This window comes from Sinohyriopsis cumingii, unplaced genomic scaffold (assembly GCF_028554795.1).
Source record: "Sinohyriopsis cumingii isolate HCF-2022 unplaced genomic scaffold, ASM2855479v2 utg000552l, whole genome shotgun sequence".
Taxonomy (NCBI): Eukaryota; Metazoa; Mollusca; class Bivalvia; order Unionida; family Unionidae; genus Sinohyriopsis; species Sinohyriopsis cumingii.
The window spans coordinates 1,189,176-1,216,079 of record NW_028315908.1 but is presented as its reverse complement, the minus strand read 5'-3'; the positions used below and the strand labels follow the sequence as shown (position 1 = coordinate 1,216,079).

General features: G+C 34.5%; 1 protein-coding gene across 1 annotated transcript in view; it reads right to left on the bottom strand.

Annotated features, from left to right (window-relative positions):
- Positions 1-955: 955 nt before the first annotated feature.
- The window catches only part of LOC149773823 (tetraspanin-33-like), a 33,775-nt gene continuing 7,826 nt past the window's right edge, over positions 956-26,904 (bottom strand). The window contains exons 2-6 of the mRNA XM_089945976.1: positions 24,369-24,569; positions 19,972-20,139; positions 16,566-16,697; positions 13,310-13,354; positions 956-11,549 (exon numbers count right to left, since the gene is read on the bottom strand). Of these exons, the coding sequence (XP_089802102.1) occupies positions 11,352-11,549; positions 13,310-13,354; positions 16,566-16,697; positions 19,972-20,139; positions 24,369-24,569 (744 nt within the window). The 3' untranslated portion in view covers positions 956-11,351. The remainder of the gene's footprint in view (positions 11,550-13,309; positions 13,355-16,565; positions 16,698-19,971; positions 20,140-24,368; positions 24,570-26,904) is intronic.

Here is a 26,904-nt window from a genome sequence, read left to right as displayed (position 1 = left end):
ATATTGATTTGCAAGCAATGGGAGAGAGAGTGCTCCACGGTCACATGCAGCTGCAAAAACCCATTCTCTTATAATGGTGCTTAATGCAGGCAAAACAAGAAGCATTCAGCATGAAATCATTTTTTACGAAGAGGTATGTCTGTGAACAGAGATTCAGGTTTTAAAATAGAAACTGTATATTGTCTTAATTGCAGCGAACACAATAAATCTAAGAATATAAAATACAGTTAAGCCGAGAGAAATATTAATATATCTAATATCAAATAGTTTAAAATATCCATACACTGTTTTTAAATAAGCAAAAATATTTTTACAAATATTTTTGTTTTGTTTATGGGGACGAGTGAAGAAGAAAGGAAGGGACTGAAAAAGACATTGAGACAATGACAGCTGCTTCTGACTATGCACTGAAAGCAAAGATCCATACGAAAATTTCCTTTATTGTGACATCAATATAATTTGAGGAAAAGGGAAAAGGACAAAATTGCTGAACTTGGAGCTCACTGAAAAACAACTTGATGATAGGATACAAGAACTGATAGACTGCCGCAGACATGTAACATGATGCCCCATCCAATCACATTATCTGGACACCAGGCTGACCAGTCCTAACACTAACCTCTTAATGCTGAGCGCCAAGCAAGGCGGCTGTTAGTACTATTTTTGTAAGTCTTTGGTATCACTCACTGGAATCGAACCCATGACCTACTGCATCTGAGGCGGATGCTCTAACCACGAGGCTACCGGAGCAGTCACTAGTAGAGGTAAAAAATACAATTGATAATTCACTATTTCACATGAAAAATCCTGTAATTCAGTGAATTGCATAATATAAATACTGGATTTCCTTTTTATAGTGAAGGGAAGACAAGAGAGTACATCACCACAAACATTACCCTACATTACTTACAGCTCAACATCAGTTTAAACTGGAACAGATACAAACACCATTAAATCCCTGATATATAGGTTTATTTTCCAAAACCATGAAATCTTATGACCAAAGAACATTACTTTTGATACACATGTACATACTTCCATAACTATACATTAAATATTGATCTGACATACACATTCAATGCACATTAAGTGTAAAAAATTGTTAAGTAACACATTATTAATAAATACTGAGCACCCTTTAGTGCTGAATAATAAACAGTACAATGAATCTAGTTTATTCTAACTCAGGGTGGGGGAACAAGAAAAACAGTTTGGTTGTAATTCACATAAACTAGTGCTGTGAAGTCTGGAAAACAAGTTATACATGAAAATAAGCATACATGTAAATCAATCACACGAGGACTTTCATGTATTTCTGTAGCAAAAATAAGTGTGTACAATGAAAACAAAGTCTGATGTCAAATTTGTTCATTAGATGATCAAACCATTTTACTTACTGGCTATTTTATGGTACTTCAAAGTTTCAATTTTTGCTTCCTTCAATCTACTGCTGCATGCTATTTCAATCTGCTTCGTTAGCATCAGCATTGAAACCTTTCATTGCGATACATTACACTATGAAAAAGCACATGCCAAAAATGATTTAGACTAATTTATCCAGGCTTTTCAGTAAACTGGGTTTAACCAGATAAATAAAAGTTTTAATGTATTAACAACTGGACCAGTGGTTGTCAAACATTTTTATTTTTGCAGACCAGTGGAAAATTGCTGAAGGTCCCAGCAGTCCACTTAATTATTTTTTTTTATATGTAGCACTTTCATGCAAAGCTATGTACAACAGCAAGCTAACAGTACAACGAACTTTAGGAAAGATAATTATGTGGTCCACTGAGACCCTTGATAATCATAAACATTTTTTGTTTACAAATAAAAGCGAATAACTTGTATTTTAATCTCAGTAGTTCAGGTTCTCAGTTGTTCTGCAACCTTTTTGCAAACCACCAGCTGTCCACTTACCACAGTTTGGGAACCTCCGAATTAGGCCTTAGTGTTAAAAGAAATGTCTTTGACACTTAAGTGCTTCTTGTGCCTCCACCACCACACCGGTGGTTTCAGGAATCCAGATAGTTGCAATGTACCCTACTGCATGTCATAAGAAGCAACATTCGGCTGAGAAGGTCTTTGACTTTTTAAAACCGGTTTTAAACAGAGAGAATCTTTGTATTTTAATGATTTTACCATATTGTGCTATTATCTTTACCTGTACAGTACTGGTGTGCTTTTTTTGACATATCTAAATTTACTCTGCACTATAGACAGGATTGTGCCAATCAGCCATTAAACTATATACAAATATACTTATAAAATCCTTGTGCCCATGTTATGTCTTGAATAATATGTTGAAAGTGCTATTAAAAGTAATGAGGAAACAACTCTGCCTTCATTTCAATTTCCTGAAGCAGAAATTGTCAATCTCTTGTTCTTTATTCGGGTATAAAGGTTATCATGATTTTTGAACATGAACAAATGATGGTTGGTTGGTTGATTGTCTTGGGATTAAAGCCATTTCTCAGCACAAGATAAGCCATATATGGTGGCCATTATAACAGGTTGAGGAAGAACCTGGGGAAGCCCCAGTAAGAACCATTGACCCACATGAAGCTACTGGGAGCTTTCTCACATACCCATAATGGCCGAGCCTGAGGCTCTATACCATGAGGACAGAGGTAAGATGGCAGTAATTGGTAAAGACAAGCAGTTTAGACCACTCAGACCACCCACAAATGACAGCAAGAAGATTAGCTGAGAGTGGAAAGTCACTGGTCATGGTGGAGAATAACTATACAACACAAAATTGTATTGTGGATGCTCCACAGAAATTCTGAATTTTGGTCAGCTTGCAACTAGGGAATTCACTAAAGTAGACTGACCTTTGTACCCTGACTAGAAGTCTAATCTCTTTTTTATTGATCCATCAAGCCAAACATTTCCCAACTCTATTAACAATCCAACTATGAATTCATCAACCATTATTTCAGATGACTGTTAAACTCCAACGCAAACATCTCAAGCATGCATGCACGATTTCCACCATTAAACTTACTCCATTACAGTTTTAGTCTGAGAAAATAATAAAATGTGGAGAAAAACTTGTCTTGGAAACTCGGTTTCAGACTGGTTCTATACAAAAAGATGAACACTGCTAACTGACCTCTCACAAAATATGATAATATATGGCATAACTGACAAGAAAGACTTGTACATATAAGGCAGCCTAAAGGAATCAGGGGGTGGGAGTAAGGACTGTAATTCTTGATATCCACACCTCCTAATATACAGTATATTCAAGACTAAAATAGGTTATACATATATTAGAAGCAGATTCAAAATTTAGGTAACTAAAAACAATCATTTGGACCAATCAATTTTCTTCTATTGAAACTGGTATAACTATGATGAAAACTTTACTTTGCAGTGGGTTTAAATTTAAATATGTATTTTTTTAAAAAACATGAAAACTATTTATGTATATTTTGATTTTAACTTGATAGCAAGATAAAAGCACAGTATAAAATATAAAACTATAAATGAATTATCTGAACAAATATGACTAGTATACATTAATCAAATGAAACAATTACAACAAAACCATGAAATCTTGAACATCATTCATTACTAGTAATCTCATGTGGCTTGCTCAGTCAATTTAGAATTTTTCACAGATCAAGTTTCCCATAAAGATTCATATGAAGTTATGTACTTGAACTGAGCAAATTATCTGTAATGGATCAAATCACTTTCTGAAAATGTCTCTGAATTCAAATATTATAAACTATATTAGACTCATCCACCACATGAAATGTATATGAAATATTGCTAATTATTTCAAAATAAACCCATGAACCAGTCAAGAGAATTGTTCATTATTCCATAATAAGCAGCTGAACCAATCGAGAGGTACTGCCCATTATTCCAAAGAAGGACCATGAACCAGTCAAGAGCATGTCTTATAGTTATATCTAACTCTATATTTTTTATGACATGAACGTTTGGTACAAGTGAGCTGCATGTTATGTTGATTAATGCCATTACGTTTGCCCCATGTTTGAAATTTGATTTCAACTACATATCCCCCAAACCATTTAAATCCTGAAACCCTTCAGATATCTTAAAGAAAATTGGGATGGTTTTGAATCTTGACTAAATCCTGTGTCCTGTAAAAGGTGAAATCAGTATTCTAAGAGTTTTCCTTGTTTATAATATTATCGCCATCTGCCCATGAATCACATTTGTCTAGTTAAATGTCTCTAGAAACATTTAAGATCTCTTAATGAAGCATGGCGTTAATTCTATCATGATCCCATGTCCATACGAGGTCCACTTTGCTGATTAGTAATTTTTCTGGTTATGTGCCCATGTTTGATTTGTATTTATACTTAATATTTCATAAATGTCCAACATATGTTCATGAAAATTAATCTATTCTTGCATCCAGACTAGACCGTGTCTTGTGTCTGAACAAGAGCAATGTAAAAGCAATTTATGACCCCTCATTTTAATTATATTCTATGTAGATAAGTAAAGAATTGTATGTAGAAACAAATTTTCTTTCAGTCTTTAACAACAGCTTCATCCTTACCCATGGTGCATGTGTGTGATTTAAATTTTTAACATCGCTTTAAAAATAATTCAGTCATATCACTATGATGTGTGCAGTGTGGCAGTTTATAGTTATGTCTAGCACTGGGGCGTCATACCATAGACATGTAGCATCATGTCATTCAACAGCTTTCATCCTTACCCATGGTACAAACCATTTACAAACTTTGAGGTATGTGACTTATAACCTTTCACTTTTTTCTTCCAAGATCAATAGGGCTCTTTCTTAAACTAAGTGTAAGCTATCCACAAATTCAGGAGACCACCGACTACGGACAACCATCTATTGAAATGACCATGTAGTCAGGTTGAGTAGGGATATTAAGTTTTGGAAGATGGCTGAAGTAGTGTCCATACTGCATGTCCATGTGACACCATTTTCATTTAATACCAACAAGACCATGGGAAGATGTGTAGATCAAGTTTCATGGCAATTATTCAAGTAATTTAGAAGGAGCAGCAGTCACAAGCCTGTGCTAATGGACAGACAGGATAGACTAAAGATCGTCTCATAAAATTGTCCAGTCTATGACCAGTAGAGCTAAAAGCTGCTTGTATGCTTCTTGCATTTCTATACTCCCACTTGACAGCTTTTATCAGGTAATTTAAAACTGGACCTGGCATCATTTTTTTGGAAAAATTATATTAGATGGTTGTTGTTGTTGTTTATGAAGGGTTTAACACCAATCTTCAGCACAAGATAGGCTATACATGGTGGCCAGTATAAATGGGAGGAAGAACTGGGGAAAACCCCGGAAAGAACAACCTACCCAAGAGAAGCTTCTGGCAAGCTTTCTGATGTACCCAAATTGGCCTAGCCCAAGGCTCGAACCCACACAGAGTTGAGACAGCAGTGATATGTAATGGTGAGCACTTTGGATCACATGGGGTCCCTTATATCAGATGGAGTAGGTGACAAAAATCTGGAATAAACTGCCGAGGGAATTGTACTTAAAATTAGGGTCCATTTTTACATCATAATTGGAACCTATTTTAATCCTCTGAACATGCCTTGAAATCCTTTAAGTTACATTACTTCCACATTTTGACAAACTTAAGTGTAACAGGTGTGCAAAATACATCGGTGATTATCTATTAGTTATGTTTTATTGTATACAAAATGCAGTGTTTATTTTTATCTAACGCCTATACAAAATGAAAGCAAACCATTACAGTCAAGGAGCCATGGTTATCATGACAAACTTCCAACTACAAAGGATGTGGATTTGAATCTTGCCACTGGACCAGGATCAGCTAATCTGATGTGCCCTGGGCAAGGTACTTTTTTCTAATTGTCTCAACACTAAATAACCTACTTGTGTTTTTGCATTGTAAAAACACCTAACCAAACCAAACCATAATGGCACTATATCTCTACTTGAAAAAAAGAAAGAAAAAAAAAAGAAGAAAAAAACATTTTGACTTGCAAATTTACAATATATAAATATATGCAAACAGTATGTTTAACATGTCAACAAATGGCATAAGGGCCAATACAGCTGCAACCCACATTCAAAGAAACCTACTGTATATTATTACAAAAAATTTTACTACAAAATACGAGAAACCGGTATAACAAATGTGACATAAGGAGTTTTATTAGTTTTACCGATATATTAAGATATGGTAAAGGAAGACAAAACTTGTTGGCTTTAATGTGCATATTAATTGGAGCCGGAAAGACAACTCGTATATCAGAGTGAAATGTACCATGATACTGTACACAGAAGATAAATTAATGGTACTCCATGCTATTTTCTTGTATTTTAAAAGAAGTTATATCTCCTGAATGTGTTTTTTTTTGGGAGGTGGGAGAACAGGGAATAGGAAACCATAGACCCTTTAAACAAAAGCCTCTTGAAGAGATGGATGCTTTACAGTAAGATTTAATTTCCTGGAATTCAATAGTTTTTAACTGATGAGTCCTGAAACCATCTCTGACTTTAAAGTTAGTCATTGTGCAGCCATTTGGGATGTAAGATCAATACCATTTTTCATTTCAGATAAACCAGACACCATCAAAAGATTTTTTATGAAAACCTTATGTTGATATGACCAACCATTCAGGAGAATTAAGGATTTAAAATATGCTCAATGTAGTGGCCATATTTTTGGTCATATCAGCACCATTTAATTTAGGGCCAGCTAGACTTCATAGGAACTCTTGATGTGAAATTCCCATTCTGAGATGGTGTATTAATAACATGATTATGATGCTGGCAAATGTGGCAATAGCAAGATTTTCAAACTGGCTGTCCTGGCTGAAATACTGGAGATCAGATTTGCACCATTTTAATAATATAAACAACCAGACACCACAAAAAGGTCCTTTAGTGAAAACCCCACACTGATATGATCATCCATTCTGGAGTGGTAGTTGTAAGAAAAGTTTTCAACATAGCCACTATGGTGGTCATACTGGATTTTTGAATAGAAACATTTTATTAGGACCAACTAGAAATAAAAAAGTCCTTCTGGTGAAAATGAAATGCGAATACAACATTCTGGTTACGAGTGACAAGATTTTCAAGTTGGATGTTGAGGCAACAATAATGGATGTCCGATTGGCACCAAGGTTACTTCAGACCAAATACACATCATAAGAGGTCTTTTAGTGAAACTTCCATGTTCATATGCACATCCATTCCGGAGTAGTGATAACAAGATTTTCAAGATGACTGCAATAGCAGCTAGACCAAAATGTCGGATCAGATCATTTTTTTTAAAGACCAATTAGGGTGAATTGTGTGCGAAGTTTTATGGCAACTCTCCAAGACGTTTGGAGAAGTAGCAATAGCACTAAACATCGGATGATAAAGAACAGGCCACCATATAAGCTCTCCTGGTCTATGACCAGTAGACCTAAATACCTGGAATGAACACTGCTGGTGGTGTGATTACTATGAATAGCATCATAAGCAATCTGAATCTTAATTATCAAATATTCAAGAAAATTTATGTATATTCCCCATTCTGAATCATTAGTGCCTAAACAATTTACACAGTTACTTCCCTTTTATTTCTGATACATATTCTTAGTTCCCATGAGCTACACAATTTTCAGTAGTTCCATCAGTTCTGCAATATCCAAAGGAGATTAATATAGCACGAGCCTAAAACTGTGAGTTACCTCCCTTTACATAATCACATACAGTGTTTTACTAATATTATGAATACAAACTATGTAAAAGGGAATAGACAATATGCCACATATAGAAAGAGATTTAACTCTCGACCAAATAGAAAAGATTTGCAATGAAATTGGGCTTCTTTTCTGTCAGTAACATATCCACTAATTAAAAAAATAAAATAGCAGTTTTAGTAAAACAACAATGTGCATAAAAATAAAAGTTCAGTGTTTTAAAGAAATGACAATTAAAACCTTCTGGCTCTAGAATGTAAGAATTAACTAAGTGTAAAAAATGAAAAGGTGGGAAAAAAAAATACCCAAGTACATTGTGTGATACATATGGATAATTATGCTGTCATCCTACCAGTTCTCATCAAAAATCAGTTTTCATATGATTGTTAAAAAGCATAGATTTTTAAATCTTAATATTTCCTTTCTGAAATCTGAAGAGAAACAATCAACACTAACTTGTAAATGTGTTGATTAAAAAAAACTGACTCAAAGCACAGTAAATTCATTTTGTTTACATTATTTTGTTGTGGAAAGTAAGTGCTGAATCTTATGCTATTTACTTAACTAAAATTGTATGTTAGTCATACCACAAAAATCTATCATTTTTCCATTTTCATTCTTTATGCTGATGTTTGGTGTTAATTCAATTAAGATACTAAATATCTGCATAAAAAATGACAATGGGAATATGATAGATTTTCATGGCATAACTTGAGTGTATTCCTCACAGAATTTCTACATCATTTTTGCTCTTTTTGCACAGTCATCGTAAATTAAAAGGTATATTTTAAAAAATTAGGTATTTTTAAAAATCAGGATGTTCAGCAAAATCTGACAGAAAATTGGTATTTTCAGATTTGGAAACGAAAATTCGGAATGATCTTGTGCAAATCAGGACAAGTGGCAGGTCTATTTATTCCATGGATAAAAATAACATTAATTTGAGATCAGAAAATTTGGGCTGTGATTGATAAAAGCTGCAAAGTACCTTCTAAAATGGTGCATCTTAAAATGAATATCATTACCAAAATATTAGTTTAAAAAATTCAAATGGAAATGTGCTTCCTGAAACGAGACAAAAACCACTCAAATAAAAATATATTACAGCACCGTAAAGGTGGATGAAAAGAACCTGATGAACACGATTAGGACCTCTGCTCCAATCTGGCTATCTTTATAAATGGCCTCAACAGCATTCTATTCATGACAGGAAAATTATATTTAGGCAACAATTTGTTTTCAATAAATAATTTTACTAATTCTAACATATTGAGATTAAAATTTATAATAAAAGCGAATTTTGAAAAGTATTTTTTGATTTTATTGACAAGAACTGGCAGGATCCTGGTACAGTTGTACACCATTTCTAAAACACATTTTACAACCTCGTAAGCATTTGAAAATATTTGAAAAATGACAAAATAAATCAACAGAACGTCCTGTGATGATTATCAGCTTCCTGTTTAATGCAGTGATGAGTATATGCACAGTTTATACACAAAAAAACGAGTTATCTGACAGAACACTGGTAACATCAGACTATAACAGACAAAATATTGTGTTTGGAGATAATGACTAGATGTGTGTAATAACAAGATGTAATTTTAAAAGCTGTTCTTTGTAACTCCATATCTAACCATCAACTTTGTGTTACGTTATCCCCTTGTATGACAAAAAGTTTTAACACAAAAACTTCCAACACTGTTGATGTCACATACAGAAAAGTGATATTTATGTCTTGTCTGGTTTCTACAGGTGAGACAATAATACATTAACCTTGAATTAATGGACACCTTTTTATAATGGACAGAATGAGTAGGTCCATTGGATATCCATTAAAAACCAGTTTAACTGTTTACCAAGAGGTAGCTTCCTTCATGAAATAAATAACAAGATTAAGCCATGAAAATTTACAAAGAAACCTTAACAAAAAACACCTTTCTAAAACAAAGTAACAAATGAATAAGTTCCATACCATAAGGTATTATGCCATACAGGTAATTACAATAAAATATTTTATATATGTGAAGATCATACAATTTTTAGAATGATGGCAAAAATGTCACCTTACAAATTAAATCAACATGGGTAAAGAATTTCAAGTACATAATTTGCAATACATGTAGAGAACACATGCAGATTTCTTATCATACATATGCCATTATGAATTATTATAGCTTACTGTTGAAAAATATGCACGCTTGTATATGAAAAGGCAGTCAGGGCCTTCATAACAACTCTACAATCAAAGAGTTGCTGCAAATGGTTAACCAAAACCTCACTGTTTGACAATGATGATGCCAGCATCGGAAAAAATAATCACTAAGTCTCCTGTCCCATTAACATGGGCATGTCAATATTAATCTTATTTTAATGCTTTCAAAATTATTAGATGTGTTGTCACACGATAATTTCTTTTTCTGTTTGTATTCCTATTACATAGCAGGTAGCATTAAATGAAAAATGTGCATACTAGTAAAAACATGTTTTTACAAAAAATCTTTCACTTAAATACAAAAATATATATTTTTCAGATTAAACAATGAAAAAATTGTCCCAGTAGCATTCTTTTAAGGCATGTACATTTTATGCTCTGCATAATTCTGCAATTCCATGATATCTTTGCAATAACCACTGTTGAAAAACTACTGTGTTCTTCAATTACATCATGGACTAAAACCAAGATAGGTTCAGAAAGATTGTACAGGATACTGTGTCAACTGACAAGGAGAAAATTGAACAGTGCCAGAACAATTTTGCTGGTTTGGAAACTGTCAAATAAAAGGTGTGATTTGACGTAACAAGCAATCCCTGATATTATGCTGCCTTGTTTCTTTTGAGTGTCTTTTGTTGGTTCAATAATCCAAATGTGACTGTTCACAAAATACTGAAGTTTAAAAGTTTTGGAAAATACTGCTTTCCTCTGCATAAAATTTTGTTCATGGTTAAAATAAAACTATGAATAACATCAATTACCCTAGTAATTTTATGATCACATCAAAAATGTATCATGGGAAATTTCTGACTTGAAAGCATGGAGCCTGTAAAATTTTTAGCAATGCAAGAAATATGAAACATTGTCATTTTACTCTTTTAAAGAAGTATACTTGTTTTTAAAAATATATAATTTTATCTTGTCAATCTACTTATACATAAAAGTTTAAAATTTGGAAAATTTTACAGTAATTTTTATCTCTGCATACTGATGAATTCCGCAGTTCACCTAAGCTGAGATAATGGAGGTGGGGGTAAAATGTGAATTACGTAAAAGTTGGTTGTTTCCAGCTGTGTATCTCCAATCTCAAACACTCATCAAGTGGAAGAATTTTAATATTAGCAGTTACAAAAGATGCAGATATAAATCAAGTCCAGAGCTAAATAATGTTATTTAAAGAAATAAATAAACAGGACCATATTTCTTGCATTTTCAACTGTAACTGAATTTTCAAGTATACAAAATACACAGATACATGTATATTTTCATATTTGTGCTTGTTTCAATGAAACACTTAAGCTTTAAGCCTAATTCATTTTTTTATGTACATTTATAAAAGTAAAACCCTGCTTAATACTCAATATATGTTTATGCAGAAGAATGATGCAATGCAGGTCATGAACATCGCTGTTGGATTTATCCACACTCTTTGCCTTAGTGTCGGTAATTTCTCCACCTTTCTCTCTGATCCTGTATTTGTCCCTCCAGAAGTCGAGACAGGCAGATAGCTAGCAGTTGTGGCACAGCAATACCGATCACAATGCCTCCTATAATTGGCAAGTTTCTCTCAGCAAGTTGCATCAGGGCATCAACACAACCAATGGTGTTTATTTTGTTCACTTTTGCCAAATCCTGAAGAAATAAAAGTGCACATGATCAGAAAATGTTTCTGCAATAATTTAAAATCTGGTTTGGTTTTGTGGGGTTTAATGCCATTTTTCAGCATACTATGGGCTATACCTAGTGGCCAGTATATCTGGTGCAGGAAGCGCCCAGAAAGAATCTGGAAAGAGCTATCAGCTCCTGGAAAGCTTTCTCACATACCCAATTTGGCAGAACCAAGACTTAAACTCTTTCAGAAAGGGGTGAGATGCAAGAGTGATCTGTAAAGGTGAGTGCCTTGGATGACTTAGCCACCTGGGTCCCCACAAATAAATGAAATGGGTATACAGCAACAGCTAACTATAACATGAAATTAATGACAAACTTTAATACTTTCCTACCCAGACTAAGCAAAATATGACTTTTGACTAAATTCTAGTTATCCCTTGCTATAAAATTGCAGTGTAAAGTGTTCCCTTATGAAATGTTGGTATAGTCATGAATTCCATTAAATTGGATCAAGTCAGTTTTATCATTACTACTGATGTAATTTTACTTGATTTTGTTTCTTTTAATGACGGGAACAAATTTATGGTATTTTTGTCCCATTAAATATATATATAACATACTTAACCATGCTTATAAATATCTAATAATACAGGATTAATTTTTTGGAAAACTGACTGCAGGAATCACATTTATTTTAAAATTTCCGCATTGTACTTTGAAACCATTCCAATATTTATTCATGAAATTCATCAATCTGAAAATTCTCCCCTTTTTATTAAAATGGAGAGAGAAAATTTCCCCTTAAATTTCAGCTGTAGAATGGAGTCTGGGGATAGAGCAATCTCAATTATTGTGCAATATGTTTTAATGGCTCAAAATTAATAGAATTCTCCTGAAACGGCAATGCATGTGTATAATGCTACATGCAGATACACCATTCCTGGTGACATCTCATTAATGGCATTAGGTGCTAGATACTGCTAAACACTACAATAAGCAATGGTTCATTTCTTTTTTAAATATTTGTGGTCAATAAATCTTTTTAAGAAGAAATAACTGTTCTCTATTTTTAAATTTATATTTGCTTGATCATAAATCATGAACTGATGAAGCAAGGTAATCTTTTAAACACTGTCTAAATTAAATTATTATACAGGTAAAATTTATCAGGGTGCCATAGAGCTTAAAAAAATTATTAAACAAGAATGCAATCACCAATTACATAGCTTGCCTCTATGAGGCTTCTGGTGGTCTCCATCAGCCACTGTCATCATTATTTATCTTGCAGAAAATACACAGAGAAAAGTGGTCTTAAGCCATATAATGTCAGACACTTTTTGTGGGATTTTTGTCTATATTATGTGCCTTAAGGTTGGGTCCATTAATCTTTTTTACAATAAAAATATATTGCCATTTACAGGTTCTTTTGGTAATCTAATCTTTAAAAAACATGCTTTCTCCGGTGTCACAATCAAGATTTGTGATAGAATGGAAGGTAAACTTAAAATAACTGATTAAAATGTTGCCATTTAATGAAAGGGCCCTTTCAAACACAATAAAAATCAATTATTTTTTACTCGTGGTCTGACTATGGGAGGGTTCAGCTGCTTATCTTATCAAAAACCAGAGCAGCAACCCCAATAACAAATTAACTGGAAGTGTTTTAATCCAAAGCTAAAATAAATCTGAGGCTAGTACTGTTAGTCACATAGCTGTATTAATTACTTTTGCCATTCATGCCTAATGCTTCGACTAAAATGAACAATGCATTGAGAACTCACCTCTTTGAGTGCTCCTTTTCCACAAAGTATATTGTTCACTCCAGGCTGTAATAAAGAAATACAGAGACCTTTAATGAAGACTGCATGTACAAAATGATTTTACTCTGACTTGTATCTCTCACTGAACAATAAAAAATTTAATAGTGTTTAAACACTAGTAATCATTGGAATAATGAATGAAAATAATAAAGGCACTGAAAAGTATACACAAATTGGGAAATGAACAGAGATTTATAATTGGATGACATACATCAGATTTAAAGACATGTCATTTCAAAATTCCAATGAAAGGTCAAAAAATGCATCATTGAGAAAAATCACCCACCAAGAACCATTTTTCTTGATGTATTTGAAAATAAAAAATGGATCATCTTCAATAGCAAACTAGGTAAATTTTGAAATACTCACTCATCTATCATCTCAAATATGTTTGGTGACAGGATACCATTTCACATACATTTCCATGTAATATCTTTAGTTTGAGACTTGCATATCAATTAAGTCCACCATCACATAATTTATTGCACTTTCAGAAATCAGTATAGATCATTCTGGAAAATATAAATTTTCTTAGTTCATTACTACTAAAGTTGGATGAGGTCACGTTTATTTCTCAAGCATATGGCAGTCATGCCAATCCTAGCAAGAACATCACTATGTTAGATCAGTTTTCAGTATGGTGCAATGATGTATAATGTACCGCTATGGTTGATATGGAAACAAGCATTTATAAAGGACAGGCATTTTATCTCAGACAAATGCAGTAAGGGCCATATTATGTTTTACTAAACTGATTTGTATACTACACTTAGATTTATTTACCTCCAGCATTTCATAGCATAAGTTCCAATCTCGATGGAGATCAAAGACTTCTTGCTAGATGTCTCAACTTGACAAAATCTTTGGGTTAGTTTTGTTTGACTTCAAATCAACATGGCATGTTGTCAATGAGCAAAAGTTTTGCATTTTCTGCCTTTTTTCTCCTTCTTATACTGCTATGCTGACTTTTTAAACACTTTAAGGGGCTTATTGTCCCTTCCATCTTCAAAGTGTTTTTCTTGATTATGCTGGTGTGTTGCATAAAAAATATAGGCAGTTTAAAGCATCTGATGTACTGCTGTAAAAGACTGGTTCCTTGACCAACAACACTGAATCTAATATGAAATCTGGATCAAGATCAGACAAGAACAAGCCAGATTCTGGATCTGACTGCAACATCCATATTTTCATACTTTTTGCTATTATTCTGTACGTTCACATGTGAAGGGTCATTTCAACAAGACTTATGGTCAAATCAAGAGTTGGTAGGTCTGAAATGGGAGCAGCCATGTCTATCATCTGCCTCAAGCAGTAACATGTTTCCCTAATACCACCTATTTTATTTTGTTTTATGGGTTTTAACTGCACTTTTAACACATTTTTGGCTATATCATGATAAGGAAATGGAAGCTAATTGCCTTTCCCAAAGACACACTTTGGATTAATAGTCAGGCATTCTACCAACTGAGCTATGGCTCTCTAATAACATCTAATATGTAAAGAAATTTCTTTAAAGAGTTATGTCAACATTCTTCCCAATGTGCTTCCTCCCTTATACCTGTCCTTCCTTCATAAGTACTTAAAACTGTTGAGCAGAACCTACATGATTTTGTTGGAGATGTTGTTTGTTTAGCAACGGCATCCATATTTAGAGACAGATCAGAATCATTTGAATAAATTGAAAGGCTGTCATACTAAGATGATTTTTATTTAAACCAGAACCAATTCAATCAGTGGTTTTTGAAAAGTCATTTAATAATGTTTGTATTTTTAGTAATGGCAGCTATATGAACAAATCATAAAATCATACAGCCTGGATACTTCTGTCATACTTGGTCAACTGCTGTTGATTGATTCCAGATAAAACATTCTTGGAGTTATTCTACCTCGAGTAATACAGACCATGTTTTATAATAAATTGGCATAATGTGAATACGTCTGCAAGAACTTCGTAATAAGATCCTTGCTATTTAATTTAGTCAAATTTTAGTTGAGTGGTTCTTGAAAACAAATTTACTTCAAGTTTTGTCTTATGTTTATATTAACTGAATACATATATATGGTGGTGGATCAGCACTATTTGAACAAACTCGAAGAGCCTCTGGCCATGATGCTTTCTATCAAATTTTGTCAAATTACATGCATGGTTTTCGAGACAAAGATGCAAACAACAAATGTGAACGGGGATGCAAGATGTACCAGGACCACAGCGAAAGCTCACTTTGCCTTATGGTCAGATGAGCTAAAATTCCAAGTGACTATGCTTTTTTTGTTTGCAAACTAAATGTCAGCATTCTGCTGTTGACAGCAACACTGCTGCCAGTTGTAATGAGACTGCTGTTTTGCTTTCCATTCACATGACCTCAAAAATAAAATAAAGTCTCTTTATTCTGTCACAAATAGCTTATCAAACTGAATATTTTAAGATATCACAGCAAAAAGTGAAGAACATTCTTATGAATTTACAGAAACATTAATTGGCTCTAATTAACTTTCAATAACATTGGTCTCATATACCCATCTTTTTGCTTGTTTATTTTACATGTCAATTATGAGATGGTGTTTACGAACTGAAGGTTACTAAATTTACCCCCCCCCCAATCAAAACAATAGGAAGTATTTGTGATGATAATACTCAAAATAAATGTATATATGAAAATATTTTAATCCAATTTGTTTATGAATGTAATTATAAGAAAAACTAGTTTCCATGCTAAATATAATTAACATGCAATAGTAGCCAAGATGTGGACATAACTGAAACAAGATATGTGTTCAAAGAACAAAAATATATGCCACACTCCCTTTCAGAATATTGGAATTCCCTGTCAAATGACTTACACATCAAACTTAACCAAAATCAATAAAGCATGAAATAAAGGTCACAGTGACTAACATTTGATAGGCACAATCTATTCATCCTGACACACTGACACTTCAAATGCTATGATTCTGCAATCATAAATGTACCAGAAACAAACTTAATTGTAAATTTAACAAATATCACTAAATATGAAATGCAGTCACATTTGCAAAATTTTGGAAGAGAGGGGGATGCACTAACAAAGTTGGTGACACTGCAGCAAAATGTGCATGTGAAATTGACTTAAATACAAAATTTAACCAGTGCAAGAGAACCGATGATGGATCGAAGGTAGGAAAGATTAATGGATGGAAAAGGGTAACAATATATCTTTCTAAAATCAACTGCACTTACTGTCATTTCATCTGGATCTTTGCAACAGGAGTAGGGGACTACACACTTTAAAGCACTGTGGTTCTCATCAGTACAGTTGAAATATTTATTTTTGTTCCAGTCCTTGTAGTCATTTATTCCGCAGCATTTAATCTGATAATAGTAAAATTACATGCAAAGAATAAAACCCAGAACATCAACCTTAATCCACATCAATGCTTCTGACTGCATATGGATAAAGATGACATCATTTGCACAAGTTAACTTTTTACTGTAGTTACCCCAATACTCTTAGATGACAAAGAATTTAACCAACATTGTCAGAGATAGAGCAATTATAGACTGTTTCTCCGACTCTTCATTTTATTTCACAAATTAAAATCAAAACTATTTTCCAGTCAAACAATATGCAAAGAACCGGTCTGTGCAGAATGACTCAGACTGATTTCCCCTCCCACATAAAAATCTTTATAGATTACTGGATGGTTTAGCTGTACTAAAACAAGTATGCACATGTTATTACTTTGCAAATAGAATAAGTACCCTATTTAATTAAGGTACATCTTGTTGATTTATAAAAAATAACACTGTAAACAAAATTGTAATAAAAAGACACAGGAAATGACTCATTTCACATATTACGTTAAAAAGGTATGTGATTTCACAGCTAAGAATACTGGGATTCTACCATATCTAGTCAATAATGCAAACTTTACATCACTTTTCAAAATCATTTTTCAATACTTTAACATTATAATTAGCTTACTTCTTGACATAAATGAAACTACCATTGTACTGTATTTTAAATAGCTTGCTGCAAAGCTGTTGAGTAAAACAGGTTTACTGAATCTGAGGTATTCAACCTTTTGAAACAGTCCATATCATGCACCGTTATGACAATGTATTATGTTTCTTTGTGTGATTTGTTTTATATCAGTATATTTCCTTTTACATTTTTATACTTAATGTCTTTGATATGATAATCCTTGCAAGATACTCTTAACCTAGAATGTCACCAGAACCTGCAGCTGTGCTTGTCCAAATGTTCTCAATCAGGTAGATCTCCAATAACATTATGTTGATCTTAGTGTACATTACTTGCTTGTAAGTCAATAAAAACCGCAAACAACAATGATCCTCATCTGCCATAGTTTGATGTGCCTGCAGACCAGGGTATGTTGTTTGTTTTACTGATTACTCCTCACAAACTGCATAGACCCAGATCTGCCAGCACATTATGCAATTGCAGATCTGGTTCTGTGCATTTTGCAGTTGGACTCAACTTGTAAGTGGGTTTATATGGGATCCATAAAGTAAATTCAGGTGCTTTGCATCAATTTATCACTCATTTAATTCTTAAACGCCTTTATTTATTTAGCTGTGAATGTCATGCATATGTAATATCATGCTGGGCGCCGCCAATGTCGCAAACTGCGATTTTTTCTCCATATTGGCAATAAAATATACCATCTGGTGATTTTTTTTGCAACAACATTTTTGGCTGTTAAAAACTGTATACAAATTTTTGGGGTGGGAGTGGAGAAAATCATAGGCATCATGACAAGAAGCCCCAAACTTTGACATAAAATGCACTGGAATCTATCGTTACACAAACAAATCCTTTGTTCATACTGACAAACCAAGCTAACAATGCATTGTTATATCATAATCTGCTTATGCTGATGTCTGGCCTTAGTACTACTGTATGCTGCTGTTGTTGTTGCTGTAGGGTTTAACGCCATTTTTCAGCACACAATAGGCTATACATGGCGGCCAGTATTAATGACGGAGGAAGAACCTGGGAAAACCCCGAAAAGAACCACCGACCCATGAGAAGCTACTGGCAAGCTTTCTCACATACCCACATAGGCCGAATTTGAGACTCGAACCCACACAGACAGAGGTGAGATGGCAGTGATCCATAACGGAGAGCACTTTAGACCACTCGGCCACTCAGGGCCCCACTGTATGCTTAATATAACCCAAATAGTCATGCTACTTGACTAACTACAACTGACCACCTCTGAAGGCGGGAATGGGGACTACAATTGACCAGAAGATGGCAATATTTTTTTTTAAATGCACCAGAAAAAATAGTTTTTCTGAAACTTTAAAGAAAACTGATTACCACTGAAACACCAATGTATTAAGCAGATGAAGAAAATATTTCTGTCTCAATGTTCTAAAATTTTTGATGTTGCTGCATCAATAACAAATGGGTAATTGTTTGGTTCTCCAAAGAGGCATAACGACGCCATCAAACACATGAACCTTCATCAAAGCAAGCCAATAACCTTTGATCAAAGAAGTCAGCAACAAACTTAAATAAAATCGTTGTTTCATTTTTCATAGTGATTGGAATATATTTATTGTGTCATTAAAATTTCCTGTTTGGAACAAAAACGTTCAGGTATCTGGCTGTCAAGTTAAATAAAGGTGGGACATCTATCAAGAATGTTCATTAAACTTTTAATTTGTTCAAGTTTTCATTTCCCTATGAATAAACTTCATCCCCATTGGTAGCCTTGGCATCATGGCAGTTGTCTCTGGTTGACCAAAATCTAGGCCAATTTAAGTACATGAATATGTAGCATATAAACAATTATACAACCATGTGCTACAAGGATAATGAGTATCAGAGTAAATTGTTTCGTGAAACGTGTTTGTTGACAACAAAATATAGATCACACAAGGACTTCCATTTTGTTTTATATGTACATGTTAGATGTGTTTTCTAATGGGATTTTACTGATACACAAATTTTCTAATATGATCTAATACTCAAATTCATGGATTTTTCATATACATGTACTAACGTGTTGTGGAGTGTACTACACAAATGTAAGTCGTCAATATGCAGTTGTATTTCAGACAAGCTGTCTTCAACGAATCAAAATTTCCATTGTTCTTTTCTTATTTTTCTCTCACTCTGTAAATCCTAGCCACTGACAATAGGTCACATCTTAAAACTTTAACTTGTATGCAAAATTTCATTTTATTTTCAGCCTCCCCCACATTTCTTATCTCAACATCCACTTATGTCAACAATATTACCTTGGTCCCGGGTATGTCAAGATAAATGGATAGTACTGTATGATGTATTATGAAAATGGTGATATTTTTGGAAAACTGGCGACAAAATATTGAGGTTAGTGATTTTTTGGCGACAACTTTTTTAAAGCCAGCACCAACCCTGTCACTGCCTGCATATGTTCAAATTAACACTTAGTTCCATTGTATTCATAATGACTGAGGTAGGCTTCTTTAATAAATCCATTTACAAGCTGATGTTGAGTATTGCTTTTCAAAGTTATTTCAAAAGTGACTAAAGGATGCGACAGACCAGAATTAAAAAATTAAAACAAATTATGCTTTTGTCAACTGTGACAAGAATTGGAAATGTATACATATTGGCATCAAGTCATACATTTTCCTGGAACCAGTCCATCAATGCTTCTTCATCATCATGATAACGTTCAATCATGCCTTCCTTTAGAATGTCTGTGATCCACGTCTTCACTTGGTCTCTCAACACAAAAGCTATGATAGCTATTGTCACCTCTCCCAGGAATATCAAAATTATCACACCATAAAACTGTTGATTGAAACAAAAACAAAAATAAAATTAATAAAAGATAAATTACTACTGATTGTACAAAGAGTATATATTACTACAGATTTATTTACACATGAAATTAAATTTGTCCAGGTTTGGGGCACACAAGAAATGATTAGCATTTCAATTTCTTTTCAGAATGTGACAAATTCCCACCCCCACTTCACATCTTTTTGTAATCATCTTTGTTATAAGTAATGTACAACTATGTGCCAGTTAACAAATGATAATATAGCACTCATTATTCTTATACCGTACTTTATTTTGACCAGTACTCCACTTAACACAATGTCAGTTTTAGATCTTGATTTCCTGAATTAGTCAGGTGTGCAAACTATGCCTAAGTGTCGTCTGCAAGCAAATGCATATACACATACTTTTTAAAAAACATGGAAAAACTGGAAATATTTGACAACAAGCATGAAAAAAACACTCTTTGCAAAAAAGTTATAAGCCTGGGGCAATAATGCTACAAAAGCATATGAATTTGGATGACAAGCAACTATGTATATGGTGGTGAAATGATATTTCTTCAGGGTAAGTATGGAAGAATTGCCAAGGAAAGCTTGGTAGAAAAAAACTCATGCAATGGAAGGAGTTGTCAATTTTTGCAGTATTTCAAGCAAAACTGAGATCTTCCAATGGCCAACAATACTAACACTTTTCAGGGGTTACTGTACCATGTCTCAAATAATAGCTCATCGATGAATGTATAAAAACAAAATTCCTAGGAGGGTTGTCCGAAGAAACATGCAATATATCCTCTGAATTAACAAAACTTGTGTTACAAATATCACTGGACAACAAATTTTTACAAAAGTCATGTTACTGAAATAAAATTAGTCAATTCTTATCAATTTTTATGTGCTGAACACGAATATGACAGTCAAATTGCAAAATTGGCTCTAGTTTTTTTGTAATCTGCAAGAAATTAATGTTTACATAACGAAATGCATTCCAATAGTAAAAGGTCAACTGTAATAGCCTACCTATAAAAAATCAAGTCATTGACTACATCTTAGATTTCTTCGCCTGTCTCTTGTACAGCTGTTCGGAAGCATCTCTGAGGAGTGTCCAGCAGTAGTCAGCCAGCATTGTAGTGGACCATTTTCCCTGGTATCTTTGTTCCATTGTTGCGATATCTTGATGAAAACGTTCGCCGTGTTCATCACTAACAATACCACAGTTGCTAGGAAAGAAATCCAAATGGGAATGAAGGAAGTGAATCTTTAGAGACATATTGCAGCCAAGTTTCTTATACTTCATCAACATGTCTTCTACTAGTTCCTTATAGTTTTCTGCCCTAACATTTCCGAGGAAGTTTGTAGAAACTAGGCGAAAAGCATTCCATGCTTGTTTCGCGTCACCTTCCAGCAAGTTGTTTAACCGGTCATCTTTGAAAAGCTCTCGAATCTGAGGACCCACAAAAACTCCCTCTTTAATCTTTGCTTCGCTGAGCCGAGGGAATTTTTCATGCAGGTATCGGAATGCTGGCAAAGTCCGGTCAATGGCTTTCACGAAGTTCTTCATCAAACCTAGTTTGATGTGAAGGGGTGGTAGCAAGATTTTCTGAGCCTCAACCAGAGCTGGGTGTTGGATATTCTTCTCTCCAATGGCTACATTCTGCCTATGAGTCCATTCCTTCCTCATGTAGTGCATTTCCCTTGCTCGGCTATCCCACTCGCATAAGAAACACATGTATTTTGTATATCCTTGCTGCAGTCCCATTAAAAGGGCAACTACCTTCAAATCACCACAGAGGTGCCAGCTGTACTTGTTATACTCAATGGAATTCAGTAGCTGCCTTAAGTTATCGTATGTCTCTTTCATGTGGACAGCATACGCTACTGGAATAGATGGAAGAATGTTTCCATTGTGCAAAAGCACAGCCTTGAGACTCAGTTTCGAAGAGTCCACAAATAGTCTCCATTCTTGTGGGTCATGAGTGATTTTTAAAGCATTCATGAGGCCCTCAATATCGGAACAGAATATCAGATTACTTTCCTTTCTGAAGAAAGGCTCCAATTGTTGGTGGCGCTTTCGAAATGCAGTAATTGTGACATCTTCTTCTAGAAGATTCCATTGTTGGAGTCTTGATCCTAGCAATTCTGCCTTGTTCTTTGATAAGTCCAAATCACGAATCAGGTCATTTAGTTCTTCCTGTGTTATTCTGTGTGGGGTTGATGATGCACCACAGTGAAAATCTGGATCACTGCATGCTGATGGACCAGGAGAAGAACAGGTCGACTCACCTTTGTCTTCGTCAGATGAATCAAGAGAATATTCTGCTGGAGGTTCTGGAATAGGAAGTCCCTCACCATGTGGAACTGGTCTCAATGCAGACGGAATGTTTGGGTAGACTATTCTCGACTTCTTTCGCTTCGTTATTCCGCCGGAAAGAGGAGGAACCAAGCAGAAGTAACAGTCATTTAGGTGGTTGCTTGGCTCTCTCCACACCATTGGGACTGCAAACGGCATTGATGACCTTTTGCAATTCAACCACTGTGAAAGCTGTGTTGTACATGTAGCATAGCATATATGCGGAGCCCAAGGCTTGTCTTGGTCACCAACCTTGCATCCGAAGTAAAGATGATATGCCTTCTTCACTTGAGAATTGATACTTTTCTTCTGGTTGGCAAATGTCACTTCCCCACAAATATAGCAAAAATTGTCCGCGGTATTAACACACTTTCGAGGCATTACTGTTCTTTATTGTACGTAAATGGATAAAATAATAAGTTTTATGTAACAGTAGCTTGAACTGTCTCGCACAACGTCTAAAATATTTTAAATGCTGAACCTATCTGATTGGGCTTTATATAGTACACTGCTTACGTCAGCGTCAGCAGCCGCCTGGCATTAGTATAATAGGCCTACACATGTATAGTACACTGCTGACGTCAACTTACTTCAGCAGCCGCATGGCATTAGTATTGCATTGCATCAGAAAATGATGCAATCAGCTGTGGATGATGTGAGCATGATGGTATTATGCAATGTTACATCATTATTCCGGATGTTGCTGCAGTCCTACTGGAGAAATTTACACAGTGAAACATAGAAAATGAGGTATATGAATATCTTCAAAACGAGAGCCAATACAAATTTTTCACGGTTATATTCATGTTCGGCACACCAAAATACTACAGATTAGGGCCTTTTCAAGTCAGTAATGATTTCACTGTTGACCAGTGTATTTATGGACTGAAAAATAATACAAGATTCAACTGTTCCACTGACAGTCCATTTGTCAATGGACAGTGGAATCTTGTTTTATTTTTCAATGAATCAAAGGTCATTATTAAAAAAAATAACTGTTTTTGTATGAAGACAGCCTGGCTACTTCAATGCACATTTCCCACTTTGCAGGTCAAGGTGAGTTTGATGATATGGAGCCATGGTCTGCTGATGCCAGGCATTTCTTCCTAAACAATTACATTTTCCAAGATGACACTGCACAAAATCATGGAAAATTATTGAAGTCGGAACCAAATCCATACAACATGGACTGCACAATTGCCACAACTAAATATTACTGAAAATTATCGGCTACTTTTGGTGATTAAGTTGAAACATGGAATCCTGTACATCTACAATGTCAGAGACATGGAATGTGAAATCAGAAACATAGGAAATAATATTCTATTGTTGAACATCAGGCATTTTTCTGTTTCCAGTGTGTCTTCTGAAAGTAATTTGTATAAAAGGCTACATAATCAAGTACTAAAATAAACAGAAGCTATTGTCATCACAATTAAAATTTGTGCAATGCATGTGTATTATGATTTGACACTAATAATGTTTGTTCATAAATATATGGCACCAGTGTACATTGTGTATACACCAACTGGTCAAGTTTTTATGTATTAAATGTTCACAGTTTTCTTAGCACATGTTGGATTACAAATTATTACTGTTCATAAAAAGAAGAATGAGTATTCACCAAGTATATGTATGCACAAAGTGAAGTATGAGTGTTCAGCAAGTAAGTATGAGTATTCACAAAAGTTATCTACTGTATTTATCCATGTAAATAACATACTTACAGATCTATAACCCGTAATGCACAGGCAAATCAAATCTCGTAAAATCAATAGAAAAAAGTCAATACCACTGACCCTGATTGCCAAACACACCAAGCTTGTTGCTTTTTGCAGTAAATTACATGTTATACGAGAGGAAATGTGTTACTTTATAATGGTACTTACAATTCGTAACAGACATATGTTTTCTCTGAGAGCTCCAATACACCCACTGAAACCCAGAATAAAGACCACGCCTCCAATAATAATCAATACAATAGAAATGTCCAGCATGATGTCATAGATTGAGGTCACTTCTTGGAAGTAGTATTTGTTTTTTTCAATATACGCCCATACTCCAACACCCATCATCAGCCCACCACATAACTGAAATGCAAATATGTCATACAAAGAAACTAGTTACTAGAACTATTAGCAATAAACTTTAACTGCAATGGAGAAGCAATACCATATACACTCACTAATGAGTCAAACTGCAAACTGCACAGACCCAGATCTGCCAGCGCATAATGCACTGGCAGATCTGGGTGTGTGCGGTTTGTTAGGAGTAATTATTTAATTAAACAAACAAAATCCCGATCTGTAGGCGCATTATGCTACAGCAGATCAGGTGCCTAAATAAAGTATAGTGTATTAGGAACTACTTGGTGCGCTCATTTAGCAGACTTTAGGTTTCAGGTTGAAAAAACTCATTCATATTTTCTCATACAAATGCAGTAGTCTGGAAGTATTTTACATAATATAAATACCATTAGAAACTTCCATGGATATTAGAAGCTGAATGCAATGAAAGAAAAACTACTGTTTTATACAGTAATAATGATTGTAACAATGATCAATGTGAACATAGTTTTAATACTGTTAATATCTACTTGAGCACCTCTTGTAGCAATGATGTTAATCTCATGAATTTAGGAGTTTTTAGTAAGGGTTTACACATAGGTCATTTAAATACTATGGATATTCATGGAAAAATGGGTCGAGTGAACTTACTGCTAACCTCTGATTAATAATATACACTTATTTGGACTCACAGAAACAATGCTGACAATCAGGGTGAACATTTCTTGCATATCAATGGCTATGACAAGCCTTATCGTAGGGATAGGAATGCAGGATGAAGTGGGCTCCTTGCGCATGTTAAAACTTCTGCTCAAGAAATTGAATCCATTTTGCTGCAGATCAATCCAAGAAAAGCTAAGCCATACTAAGTTGATTTTGTGTACTGACCCCCATCATCACATAATAATTGGTGTGAATACTTGGAATTTCAAATTGATGATATGAAGAAAACGAATTTTGCATTCCAGGCAAAATAAAGAGACTGTCTCAATGATCAAAAATAAAAGTGAACTGGATGGATTTTAATTCTTTAGTAGAGCAACTAGTAAATGAAGCGACTAGAGTACCATCCACCTCTAAAACACTTCTAGACTATATTTATACCAAGCCACTAGAGAACCATCCACCTCTAAAACACTTTTAGACTATATTTATACCAAGCCACTAGAGTATCATCCAGCTCTAACACACTTTTAGAACATATTTATACCAAGCCACTAGAGTACCATCCACCTCTAACACTTTTAGACTATATTTATACCAAGCCACTAGAGTACCATCCACCTCTAAAACACTTTTAGACTATATTTATATCATACCAAGCCACTAGAGTACCATCCACCTCTAAAACACTTTTAGACTATATTTATACCAAGCCACTAGAGTACCATCCACCTCTAAAACACTTTTAGACTATATTTATACCAAGCCACTAGAGTACCATCCGCCTCTAACACACTTTTAGACTATATTTATACCAAGCCACTAGAGTACCATCCACCTCTAAAACACTTTTAGACTATATTTATACCAAGCCACTAGAGTACCATCCACCTCTAAAACACTTTTAGACTATATTTATACCAAGCCACTAGAGTACCATCCGCCTCTAAAACACTTCTAGATTATATTTATACCAAGCCACTAGAGTACCATCCACCTCTAAAACACTTCTAGACTATATTTATACCAAGCCACTAGAGTACCATCCACCTCTAAAACACTTTTAGACTATATTTATACCAAGCCACTAGAGTACCATCCACCTCTAACACACTTCTAGAATATATTTATACCAAGCCACTAGAGTACCATCCACCTCTAAAACACTTCTAGACTATATTTATACCAAGCCACTAGAGTACCATCCACCTCTAAAACACTTCTAGACTATATTTATACCAAGCCACTAGAGTACCATCCACCTCTAAAACACTTCGAGACTATATTTATACCAATACAAAAGAACATATTTTGGATGTAATGGTTTCAAAGATTGGTTTAAGTGACCACATTGCAATTTTTTCTAACTAGTAAAGTCAATGACAAGTCAAAGAAGAACTGGATCTCAATTTTAGGGCATACTGTAAAGATAATGTTTCTCTGCGATGTGACTGGTGGTTTATTCACTTCAGCCAAAAGACTTTCACTTGGGGATGTTCTAAATGCTCCAAAAGGGAATCTAATTGTCTGATGGTCAAGCATCATTAAATGACTTTCTGGCTGAAACAAACAATGCAAGTATAATCCTGACTGGATCATAGTAAGGTTCTATATAGGAACATCATTTGGATCAGTACCCCAGCCAGAGTGAACTACTACTCTGAGTCAATCAAGGTCCTTCAACTATTTAGCTTCT